This window comes from Amblyomma mixtum, chromosome 3 (genome assembly GCF_055824585.1).
Source record: "Amblyomma mixtum isolate Tamu chromosome 3, ASM5582458v1, whole genome shotgun sequence".
In the NCBI taxonomy this organism is placed as follows: Eukaryota; Metazoa; Arthropoda; class Arachnida; order Ixodida; family Ixodidae; genus Amblyomma; species Amblyomma mixtum.
The window spans coordinates 199,327,315-199,340,608 of record NC_143014.1 but is presented as its reverse complement, the minus strand read 5'-3'; the positions used below and the strand labels follow the sequence as shown (position 1 = coordinate 199,340,608).

The 13,294-nt window shown below is 44.3% G+C and overlaps 1 protein-coding gene across 1 annotated transcript in view; it reads left to right on the top strand.

The window, feature by feature from the left end:
- LOC149353263 (O-acyltransferase like protein-like) overlaps positions 1–13,294 on the top strand; it is a 52,788-nt gene that overhangs the window by 38,948 nt on the left and 546 nt on the right. Inside the window, exons 9-14 of the mRNA XM_089577304.1 lie at positions 2,866–3,031; positions 3,875–3,954; positions 5,208–5,327; positions 7,982–8,102; positions 10,040–10,223; positions 10,874–11,016. Of these exons, the coding sequence (XP_089433430.1) occupies positions 2,866–3,031; positions 3,875–3,954; positions 5,208–5,327; positions 7,982–8,102; positions 10,040–10,223; positions 10,874–11,016 (814 nt within the window). The remainder of the gene's footprint in view (positions 1–2,865; positions 3,032–3,874; positions 3,955–5,207; positions 5,328–7,981; positions 8,103–10,039; positions 10,224–10,873; positions 11,017–13,294) is intronic.

The window sequence follows — 13,294 nt, the reverse complement described above, 5'->3', positions numbered from 1 at the left end:
ATGTGAAAAATTGGAGTAACATGTGTATTACATGGGCTGAATTTTATAATTCGAACTGCTTGATTTTGAAAATGTATCAGCAGGGCTTTTTTTTCGTTGACAAAGCACTGCGCAATTGCATCCCCACTCCTGCCTTGGCCACCAAAAGCCGGCTGGCAGTATTGAATGAATTAATAAATAAATAAACAAAATTGGAATTATGGGTATGGCTCCAAGATGTGATACAATAATTAAAGTGATTATGAACGAAAGTGTACTTACTAAAGTGTTGGCAGGTGTATATGTTAACTGGCACTAAGAAGCACTCGCATTCTGTAAGCAGTCTTCTTTTTTAACGTATTGACGTGATGATTAAATTTTAAAAATATCCACTTGAATACCTAGGAATGTGCATTGGCCGTTAGGCATAACGAATGCTTGTCTGTCTATGCTGGATTACTACTAATCATAGATTTAGTTTTTGAGCTAAATATTATAAATTTACTTTTAGACGGGCTAATGTGCAGATAACTATTTCGAGACTATGTGCTGATATGTTTAAGGCTAAGATTAACCTCCACTTTTAACTCATTGATTGAGTCATGAGATGTGAAGATGGTAGTAGCATCTACGCAAAGACATTCTCTCGAACGACTTAGACAATTAAGCCGACGATCATATATACAAGAAATATAAGGGATTCGAGAATTCATTCCTGCGGTACAACCATGTTAGTATTGCGAGTGTCTTAAGGTACACCAGATATGGTAATTGCCTGCTCACGGTTTCAAGTCCAGCCTTTTTGGACATCACTGTTAATTGTGAGGCTGCTGTAAAATATTATAAAATTCTGTTATGAACACATCAATGGGAATGGTGTAATGTCCAGACGCTTAGCAAGACCTTGCTTTTAAAGTTCGTCCTGCGCTTGCACGGAGTAGATAAGGCTGCTATAAGAAACCAATGCGGTGCTTTATTGACAGTAAATAGGAAAAAAAACTGTCATCGTACGGAGGGAGGGTCTGCAGATATATTTATTGATATGGTGCACTCTTAAGATATGCGAAATCTTGCGGTCGTAAGCAATTTCCCGTTGAAAAATGCACTTGTCCAAAATTTCTGGATATGAACAAATAGCTGCGCATTAACTCTCGGGCATTATTGGATACACCATAAGAAGCCAGTTTTTTAGAAATCAATGATGGTTAATGCAATTAAATGGTTTAGTAAATCAACAAAAACAGAACTCTATGTAAATACTTCGATTGATTTCCGTTTTCAACTTGTCCATCAGAGCAATTAGTTCGAGATTAATTAAAAAACCTAACCGAAAACCGAATTGTTTTTGAATTGATAAAGTGTGTTTCTTAAGGAAGTTAGAAAGGCCCATCTCGATCAGTTTTTCGATAACCTTACTGAAGAATGGTAGAATAGAAATTGGCCTGTAGTTAGTTATTAGTGCCCGGTTTTCCTTTTTAAAAACCTGGAAAAAAAAATTTTCTGACACAAGCCGCAGGATATCAGTAGGTGTCGAAGAAGTAAATGGTGAACTGGCGAAAAACGAGCAGAAGGCGTTAGCAATGCCATTCGCTTTAATAAACATGCTGTCACTCTACTTTATTTTATTGATGGCATCAGGGGAATTTGTATTGTTAAGAAAATAATTCAGTATACGCCATTATCGGCATAAGTTGTCACTGTATTGTAGCATCTCTTTTTATAGTAGCTTCTTTTTGTATTCTTAAGAAGGAGGACGAACTTGCTGCTGCATTTCTTGTATCGTCTAATTAGTGAGAAGTTAAATGGTTGTTCGTTAGTTTTTTTTTGTACAGGTTTTTCTTTCCGTCGTAAACAGTTAAACAAGCTGTGTGATAGCCATGGGTTCTTTTGCGACGAATTGTTATAGAGGCATGAAACGATAAATCTGAAAGAGGTCATCCTTTTCTTGATTATCGTAGAAAATTCGTTGTGCGCATAATCGGCATTGCAACAGGATATAACCCGTGATCACTCAGAGTGTGCTATTAAGTCAGTGAGGAAATTAGAGGGAATCGTATTTATTACTTTGGATTAATTAATTCCCTACTTCATCTAGGAAGTTTTCATCATTTGGTTTAGGTCTCTCAAGTTAATACTAAAGCCAGGCATTCGTTCCCGCTAGAATGCTCTTAAATTTTTTGAAACACCATCTGGTTCGACACTCTGCGGAGAAAGTAGCCTCAGGTCGGCCTGATTGCTTACCCCGATACCTGACGCTCTCCTCACTGTGCCGCTTTCGATTATCTTCGATGGGTGGGGAAGGCATGATAGCGCTTCGGCCTAAGTCGCGGTGTTGTCTGCCGCTCTGCAAACGGCAGAATTATCTTGCACTGTTGTATGATATGTGGAACAATGTGAAGTCACTGCAGCCGAGTGAAGCACTGAAAAAAATATTTGTATCGTAACATTGTCATCGTCATCATAAGTCATCATCACTGCAGCCCAAAGGCCTCTCCCATATCTCTCCAATTAACCTGCAACCGTTCTACCTTTACCGTTTTGCACCTGAAACCAGAGCCCGACCGTAGCCGTAGCGGTAACAGTAGCGGCCATTGTCACCGCTTACCGCGGGCACCAGCCGCCAGCTACCAATGCGCATGCGCATACGGCCCCGAGGAGTCAAGCGCACCCGCAGCTTGCCTGCACTTGGACATTTGGGGCCACCTGCGCATGCGCGTTGGCGATTGGCGGCCGCTCTATGCTATGCTAAAACTCTGTTGTATGAACACTTCGATATTTCAAGCTGACAGCCCCATTTGAGCGTAACTGATATTGTCTGTAGGAGGTGACGCACTATACAAAATACGGCAGAGGCTATTGGTTAAAGGCTTGTGTATGCGGGCACAGAATGACGCCGCCTTTCCTGGCCGTGCTGAGCGTGCTCCTGCTGCTGCCGCTGACGAACAATGGGCCCTTCTGGGAGGACTACGCGGGCGCAGAGATCGAGCGATGCTCGGCTGCCTGGTGGACCAATATCTTCTACATCAGCAACCTCTGGAGCGCAGACCGCATGGTGAGAACACACCTTGAATCAGGCTCTGGATGCGGGACAACAGTATGCTGCGTGATTTCATCTTGCGACCGTTGACTGCGCTAGTGGATAAAAAAGCAACCACTCATTCCGAGTTTCCCCTGGCTATCACTCTATAATATCAACGGTTCAAGGTCAGTGACACTGGGGCTAAGATATCAGGAAGTTATCCAGTGGCTTTCTCATTTAACTCTGGTAATCCCTACAACCCATATTCCATGACTGCAGCGTAACGAACGGGACAAGAAGAAGGACACAGGTAGGGACACAACACAGCGCTGTGTTGTATCTCTGCCTGCGTCCTTCTTCTTGTCCCGTTCGTTGTGCTGTAGTCATGCAATATCGGAACCAACTCGCTCAACAACTTACCTTGTCAACCCCTACAACACTTTCGATGTCCGACATAGATTTGATCTTTCCTTTAATTTTGCTACAGTATTCCGTACATGGTGATCATAAAAGGCGTTGTTCAGGGTTTGCATCTATTTACCACACGAATTTTTTCACCAAGAAAATTGTGTTTTCGAGATTGTTGCACTTAAGTGTCGGCCACTGGAACGTGCTCTGCCCAGTAACAGTTCATTCTGGTTCCAAGTAACAATCACTAGGAGTGAAAACATGTCTACGCATTTCTACCGCACGTGTGCTAGAGTGGACGACATCAAGCTCTTTACTGGCCCATGCTGTAAATAGTTGATACGGTGTAGTTTTAGCCTGTCAGAGTTCTGATGTTTCTGGACTTTTGTGAAAGGAGCGAGCAATGCTGTCCGCGAAACGGGGCATCAACCTGAGATCATATTTTCACAACATTTAATTTTCTTGCAGTGCCTATTTGTGACCTGGTATCCAGCCACGGTGTTTCAATATACTGTCATTGGACTCATCTTCCTCATCGTCATCAAAAGGTAAGGCCTATCTAGTCATGTTCTGTAAGTGGAATAACGTCTGCAGTTTTCTTTCAATAAGTTTCCCTCTCTATCATGCATACACTCTCTCTTTGCTTTTTGCGACCTGAAATAACGTGAACAGAGCAAATAATGACAAAGAACACTTTTCTTTCAAGCGAGAGAGGTTTAATTGTAAAGGCAGGCAGATGGGCGGCATGAGTTAAAGTCCTCTGGCAGCTTTGTGTGCCATGGGTAAGAAAGAAAAAAAGATATGTTGGACGACGATGTGAACAGAAGAGAGAGGTGAAGATCTAAAGAAGCACACCTGCAATTCGCTAGATAACAACCGTGAGTCAAGACCCTCGCTGCGTGAAAAACGAAAGAACTCCCAAGCACCTCTATTCTTTTGTGAATCGCACAAAGCATCCCTTAGCACCGGGAAGGTTTATGCACTTTGGTATTCTTAACGGAGATTTGCTGGCTATCTTCAGAGAGACTATAGCTCTCAATTCTTGAGTACAAGCGTGCACCAAAGCCACAAACACGTGTGAAAGTTGTGCGCGTTTCTGGACAGAAACCAGTTAGAATTTTCCAGTGCTGTGGCTCTCCACTTGTAAACTTAATCGCGACTGCATCATGCTGGCATGGTTCAGCTTTCCGTTCATCTTTGTTTTGAGCCCGATGCTAGGGATATGCAAGATGAACTGAAGACAATGGGAGCGCTGTTCTGAAATTAACTGCGATTTTAGATTTGCGATCTAACTTCGACGGAGGTTCGGAGGGGTAGGCGTGCTGTTCTCATTAGTGATCTATTAATGGTAACTATACTTGGCCATAAACACCCTGCTTCTCTTGTTTTCTCCAACCTAGACCAACCTGCTGATCAGAGCGGCTTATTATTGTCACCTTTAGTCCCAATTACGCGGCATCCTACTGCAAATGACCGGCATAATAGAGCAGATAAACACGGCAGCCTGCGTTCGGTGACACAGCGCCATTATGAGCGCTTTTCCTGGCACTCCGCCAAAAGCGGTTTTATATGCCTGCGACATAATCCAAAAATTAGTTCAAAACTCGTGCTGTGACGGAAATTTGAGAGCCAAAACAGCGAAAAGCAACAAACTTCAGCATCCCATTTTTTTTAACTACCCTCCCCTGTTCGCCCGTAGTCGATGGTAAGCTGTTAAGCTTTGGAGCCTTTTGAGCTTTAGTCGCCATAAGACGCAAAAAATAGTACTTCGTGAACCCGTGCCTTTTCGACAATTTTGCAGGAATGCGAAAATCGGCTACTGCAGCGTTCTCGGTTTTGCGCTCGCTGGCTGTGTGGTCACAGGAGCCATCACCTTCGCCAAGGACTTGCCCCCGGGAAGCATCTTTGAGCCTAATTACAGGTACCACAAAGCTGATCCAGATGCAGATATTACGTGCTTGTGTTGTGGTAACTAATGGTGGTAAACGCATTTTTAATTGTCACTTAATCGCATGAAAGCTTTCTGGTTCTGCAATACTGACAGATTTCTTAACAGGCATCTTGTACACATGTTCTTTTCCTTCACACAGATATCACAGTTGGCGCTATTTGTTACCATTGTGGTTCATAACGCAGGCCGGTCAGTGTTTGCTTAAGTATGGATTTGGGGAGAATTGTATGCAGCACCTAAAATTAATAGCCATTTGAACGTCGTTGATATGTTGGTGTTGAGTGTTCCTTGATTAATTTATCTACATGGGAACAAAAACTCATTTTTAAAGTTGTCTCGGTCTAAAACACGTGTAAAACGGCCCTGCCTCTGTCGTCGTCTTGAATGACTGGATGATGCCGTGTACGGGTGGTCCCTGGGCCGTTTATTTAATCTGTGCAATATTACTACTGTCTTACTTTATTCAGTGCAACCTTATGATTAAGGAGTGGCGTTGCCGGATATCATGTAATTGGCAGTTATCACTTCCGCGGAGCTCTGAACACACTCTCTAATTATGAAAGCTCTCTACCCTAGCGTTATTTCATCATGCAGTCAAGCAAAAACTGATAGCAAACCACCAACTAACAAGTCGAATCATGTCCACATTGGTTACATCGTTACTGCCCGCGCAGAAACTGCTGCACAGGGAGGATTTTTATTACTACCATGGATAAAACAAGATAACGTCACTGTAAAAACACTGAACGTGAAACTAAATACTTGAACACAATTCAGGCTTTCGGGGTACAAAGGAAAGCTGCCCGAAAAGCTGTTTTCCTGTTCCCGAGATATCGAAAACTGCAGTATAAGAGCTTGTCAGCAAACATGCCACCTGCAGCTGCTTTTAGCTGCATCGTCTCTTGGAATTCCAGTAATATAGTAAATAATAATTTTAATAATACTATTTTACAATATAAAATTTATGCGCCGTTACCATCTGTGCCAAATAAAAGTTGTAAGTTCTATATACGATATACGGCCTTTGCAGAGTATACGAAGTCTGTTAGAAAAGTATCCGACTTTATTTTTTTTTTGCGAACACCTAATGGATATGAGACAAGCGCGCTTGCAACAGGCGACCTTGAACCTTCATGCGCATGCATGAATTTTTTCCCGCCTGCCGATAGCGTCAGTCGCTGGGAAGCAGCGTTTGAGTGAGGCAGTGTGCAGTGCTCCCGTCGGTTTTTTATTGCAAGGAAAATGGCGGAGTGAAAGGAGCAGCGCTACTGCAACAAATTTTGCCATAAACTTGGCGACAGCCGAGTGGAAACCATTCGAAATATTCAGACGGCTTTCGGTGAAGATGCTCTGAGCAGCACACAGTTTAAGCAGTGTTACAATTCTTTTAAAGATGGCCGCACATCGGTGGAGAACGAGCCACGCTCCAATCGGCCATCAACATGCCAAAATGACCAGGTCATTGCCGAACTGAACGCCATGGTGATGCGGGACTGTCGCGTGACTATCCGAGAAATTGAGGAAGAGGTGGACATGAGCAATTTCTCCGCACATTCCATTATCACCGAAGATTTGGCCATGGAGAGAGTTGCGGCGAAATTCGTGCCGAAGCTGCTCACGGTGGAGCCAAAGCAGCTTCGTGTTGAAGTCTCACAGGACATGCTGGATTCCGCAAACAGTGACCCCGACTTCATCAACATCATAATCACTAGTGACGAGTCTTGGGTGTACAGGTACGACCCGGAAACCAGATCCCAGTCGTCAGAGTGGAAGCATTCCACGTCACCAAGACTTAAGAAGGCCCGCCAATTGCGCAGCAATGTGAAAGTGATGCTGACTGCTTTCTTTGACACCCTCTGTGTGGAAGACCACGAGTACGCACTCTACAGGGTCAAACAATGACCAAAGAGTACTACAGGGATGTCCTCCGTTGCCTACGTGATGCTGTGCGGCGCAAGAACCCGGAGCTGAGGTCAACAGGAAATTGGCGCACCCATCGCGCCAATGCTCCTGCACATTCCTCGCACTCGAATCAGATTTTTTGGTGAAAAACCAGACTCCTGTAGTTCAACAGACTCCTTACTGTCCTGATATGGCCCGTGCGATTTCTGGCTGGTTCCCAAAATCAAAAGGCCATTGAAAGGAGCGCGATTTCAGACAAGGAAGGACATTATGGCTGCAACGACAGCTGAGCTAAACTCCGTTCCGAAAAGGGCCTTTTCGGAATACTTCCCACAATGGCAGCACCGCTGGGAGAAGTGTGTGGAGTCCCAAGTAGACTACTTTAAAGATGACTAGGTTTGCAACGCTCCAGCTATGCAAGTTTTTTTTTAACGGCCAAAGGTCGGATACTTTTCTAACAGACCTCGTACGTGTCGCCATAGCGTTCTGTTACATTTCTTAAAAAGCACGACAAAGATCATAATCTGATTCACGTTGGCATAGAAGTTTTTTCGAAACATGAGCAATGTTCTTGTCCATTCCAGGAACTTCAGTATTTTCGATTGATAAGCACTGTCACTTTTGCTGGCACTTTCTAAAGAATGAGCTGTTCGCACTTCCTTTTTTTTTTTTTCCACGAGTGCACGCGCATCCTTGCAACCCCGTTTTTTACTCACTTTCAGGGAAGTTGAGCGATTGTCTACGTGGATATACCACAAGCCATACACGCACCTCGGCTCTTTTTGCGTTGGTCTTGGTCTTGGATGCCTCCTCAGTCAGTTCGACAAGAACCGACTCTCTAAGGTATGTGCCCCCTTTTCGTTCTTTCGCGCGCTTATGTGTGTGCATGAGTGCGTGCGCGACCTTTTTTTTTTTCTTTTTACACCTCTAAGAGAATTTGCTGCAGCCACCGCCAAAAAAATTGACGAAATAAAAACCCTTTGTTATGCACAAGGCTTGGTTATTCTGGTTAACATTAACATGTTTGAGTCGCAGCATCTAACCCGCGCTTTCGCATACCAGTCAAAATAAGTCAACGCGCGTAGCGGCACTTTTATCTTGAAATTCGTTCCACCTTCTGTGCCGTGAAATCTGCTGGAGCTCAGTGATAATATTTTTTTACAGATGCCGCGCCTCCATCGCGAGGCTGGCTAGGTTGCTTTAGAAAGGTGAACGAAAGAAGCATAGGTTGATAACAAAGAAAGCACAGGCGTATTGTCTGCCAAATATTTTGAAAAACTGTCGATCGCTGAGCTGAAAACACTTGAACGATATTGCGTGGAATCACACGACAGCAGTCGCTACCAAAACCTAACTTCTCCCCATCTGCTTGCAGTGGTTGCTTACGAGCAAATATATGTAACTATAACCTTGAGAGTTAGCCAGCGCCGCACCTGACTGTGGCAAAGGTTGTCACATTCATCACTGTGCTGGTGATGGCTGCAGTTTCTGCATTTTTTTTTTCTTCTTTTATTTCTTAAGCGCTCGATGGTTTGCCTCAAGATTGCTAATCGTTGTACATGTCAAGTCCGTAGACTTAATGCCCCTTCTAGCAAACTGCGAGACATCAAGAACAAACACTTTTAATTCCAAACCCCGTCGTTTCGAAGCCGGCTCGGTTCCTACTTCAGGGGTGACAGGGGGCTGTTGGCTTGCATCTATAAGTATATAGTTGGGAGCACATAGAAACGCAAGCCAACAGCCCCTGTCACCCTTGCAGAAGTAGCCGAGCCAGCTCCGATACGTCTGGATTTTTAAATTAACAAAGTCTTGTTTGGAGATGTGCTGTTTACTGGAAGTTATCAAACACAACCAGACAAGCAAATCTGGCACAATGTTTAGTTTTCACATAATGTCTCTGTGCAGACGCTGTATGCAGAAACGTATGAGTGCTGTCACAAATAAAAACACACATACCCTTTTTTAATGCGCCACGGAGTTCCAAAACAAAGAAGAAGCCAGCTAACGAGCCCTTTCAGCAGGGGACTTTGGGTGCACGTATAAGCGCACTTCATGATGCCACGTCAGCACGAAGCCTCATAGGTGCTGCTGGAGCCACTGCCCTTTAAACGGATAACGAGAGCAATACACCGAGCTTTGCGCGACTTTTCTTAGAGTTGTGTTCGTGAAGAAGACTCGAGATCCCGCTCAATACTGGATTCTGCTGCAGCATTCATTCAGGGCGCCTGATCAAAAGCTTACTGGGGGAAGGCAGCGAAGCTTACATTCCTCTAAAACTGTTTTTCTAAGGCACCAGAGAATGAGTCCAGCAATATCCACGACTCACACATAGTTGCCCTCACTCGAGTAAGAAGCTCAGATCTCGACGCAGTAACGCCAGCTTTAAGTATAATGTGCGAAGAAGCTGCGATTATTCAGTGCGGCACAAGTAAGAAGCGGTGGTACGTATCGTTTTCGCCAAAAGTAACCGGGTAACAGGGTTTGTTTCTTAGCTGTGTAACGGAGCACTTACAGCATCCTTTAAGCTCTAAATCTCTGCAAGGTAAGGATAACCCTTGTATTAACCTTTCAGGGCCTTTTGGCCTTTAGGGACGCCGCAAGGGCTCCACTACACGGTTGAGAAGCAAATCCGATTGCCTGGTTACTTCTGGGAAACACCTGGCGACCGCGCTCCTTTCGCACTCTGAATACTTTGTTTCATTTCGTGAAGGTTCACGGACACCTCCGTGTGCTGATGAGGACGAAGGAAAATGAAACCCTAATCTCTGCCTCGATCGCAGTTGGCGTACGCAATGGGCTGGGTAGCGAGCCTGACGACGACCAGCGTGCTCTTCCACTGCGGCTTCGGCTGGAGCCTGGACCGCGCCAGCGCTGCTGGGGCCGCCCTCTACGCGGCACTACACCGGACCCTCTGGGCGCTAGCCGTCTCTTGGGTCCTCTACTCATGCTGCACTCTGCACGCCCGTCAGTGCAGTTCATGCCACATGTTCCCTTTTCTTCTCACCAGAAGCGGTATTTCAGTTGATATGGAGTCCATCTACAGAGCCCGAGGCCGCGGGATCGAATCCCTGCTGCGGCGGTCGCATTTCGATGGAGGCGGAATGCAAAAACGCCCGTCTAATGTGGATGTCGGTGCGAGTCAAGGAACCCCAGCTTATCGAAATTAATTTGAAGCCCTCCAATATACTGCGTGTCAAATAGTCCCTGCGCAGCTAGGGGACGTTAAATATTATATACCATTACAGTTTCCTTGTCTTATTTCCTTAAAATTACCAGTATGCATGTTGCGTAACTTCTTTCTTATGGTGAGTTATATTTCTGCTCAACGGCACTTGCAAATCGGAGTAAATTAGATGGAAAAGCATTAACACGTCAGCACTCGTGCAACAAGGCGATAGCACCAAAGCTTCAATATTTTGTTAGAATATTTTGTTAGAATTACAACTTTCGTTGCTGGAGTAACAACCATGCCGAAATTACAGAAGAAAACACGTATATGTGCACCCGTGTGGTAACACACAACTTCCATGTGAGAACATACCACTTGACAGTGTAGCGTCTATGTGTTTGGTCGCGCAGAAGCGATCGCTGAATTTTTTACCCAATGCTTGCAGGTTTGCTGAATGACTGGCTTTCTTGGGGGCCCCTGAAGGTAGTTGGCCGGCTGAGCTACTGCATGCTGCTAGTCCACCCACTGGTCATCGTCTCGCAGAAGTCGCAGAACCGCCACATCACCTTCTTTTCACACTTCGACATGGTACTGTGCTGCACGCAGTTTTTATTTCGATGTCAAGCAGTTTCCCACAATCAGTTGAGAAGCTTCGCAATTGAAAGCAGTGACACTATTGAGACAGTACATACATGAGGCAGCATTAAAGCTGTAAAGCCGTAACATTATTTTCCTGGAAACAGCGACGATATTTCAAAGGCTGGGTTCAGTTCTCACCAGCTCTTGCATTACAGTGCCTTTGTTGCATGCTCAGGAAATAATAAAAAAGCAAAAGGTAGCAAAGCAAAAGCAATAACTAAATAAACTAGCACTTACCCCTACGTTATATGTTCCGACCGGAGCTGAAATCCTCGTTAATCACTGAGAGATTGGAAGGGCAAATATGTGTCGTACGAACGGCAAACCCTTGAGAGTTTTAATACAGACAGCTGGGGAGTATGGCCTTCACAAAGTGATAAAGATGTAATTTTCAGGGAAAATTCGAATGGCTTCCGGGCAGTCTGGCGCACTTCCACAGACCCGAGCCTGAGCAAAAACTTTCTTTCCTCAACTTTTTTTCCAAGGCCCCGACCGAAATCTCCAAAACTTGATGCTTTAAGCGTGCAGCAAATGCTTTACAAACTATGCTGCTAAAATATGCAGGGACATGCCAGTCATGTTTGAAAGCCCCGTTGTTTTGTTATTGTGCTGGTGGGCGGAATAAATGGTTTATTTAATGAGATCACAAGCAAACTGACATTAATACATAGGGGCGCACGATTAGTAGGGCAATTTTTTCGGCGGTTTGCGCGAAAGCATATTAGTCATAACATGTTATCACAGTCGTACGTAATATGCTTTTTAAGATTTAAGATCAGATAAACTTTATTTACTCCGTCCAGCTGATGCACATGCATCTCCAGTTCACGCACTCAGCATGCATAATTCACTTGAGTTTTGTTGGAAAAAATATTTTAGCAAGCAATCCATGAGAACTCAATGCCACTTTAGATCATGAGGAATGGGGTAGAGATGTGACACTTTAGAACTTAGCTTAGAGGTGGACGAGTTTAATACTTGTGTGATTCATTGTCTACCACATACCACATGATATATATTAATTAATCACACCACTTCGTATACTTTGAGTCTGGCGCCACACTCGAAATACCACAGAATCGTTTCATGAGAGCCTGAGTGGGCAGCGCACAAGCATATTGCTGCCAAAGGCTCATATATACGAGGTGTTTCAGGGAAGACTTTCAAAAATTTTCAAAAATAGGCTTTTTAAAGTGAAAATATGGCTTTTGCGGCATGGTATTACTAGAATTTGCGGACACCGGGAGGCCGGTTAATTGTCTCCAGTAGTAAGGTTGTTAACTAAATTTTCATAATTAACTTTTTAACTTGTAGAGTTAGGAGCCTAGTTGCTATGAGAAATTTGTAGCCGGTCGTTAGTAATACACATATCAGTTTAGAATTTCGAAAACGCAATTATCCTCGGCGCTGTGGCTCAACAAAATTGGGCTACACCGTAACAAAATACATGCGCTTTCGAAAAGCATGCAGGCAAAGCAACCTTTCCAGTGCACGTAACTAGTCAAAAAAGCCGAATTTCGTCGAGCCACAGAGCCGGGGGTAATCGCGTTTTCGAAATTCTGATATGGCTATTACTAACGACCGTCCACAAATCCCTAATTGCAACTAGGCGCCTAACTCCACATGTTAAAAATTTAATTAAAATTAGTCAACCAGCTTACTACTTAAGACGATTCGCCGGTTTTCTGGTGTCCGCCTACACTGGTAATACTATGCCACAAAAACCATAATTTCGCCCCAAAAAGCCTTTCTTTATTTTCATTTTTGAAAGTCTTCCCTGGAACACCTGGTATCAGCCAATAGGGCACCTCCGCAGAAAACGCCCGCCTGAGGGCTGTAAGTGTGTTTATGCAGCATGCGCACGCCGGCCCCCTCAATTGTGCTGCTGCGGTTTGTCTCTTCAGCCATTATAAACACCCATTAGTGCATATTTTATCTTATTCAAGGTTGAAATAGTTCCTTCAAGTTTACGGAACACAAAGACACAATTGATTCGGGAAAAAGCAAAAAAAAAGCCTACTATAACACTCCACAACATCAATGTGCGCAGAAATTTCACTTTATCAATGCCCCGTACGACGTGTTTCGATTTTCCACGATACCGAGTAAGTTTGGCGTTGTGTATCGCGCAATGTGGAAACCTCTCAGCCAGGCTCTGACGCAGAGGGCTCCGCCAAGACACCCTCAAACTTATGCTAGTGAGGTGAATGCACGCATTAAGCTTAGG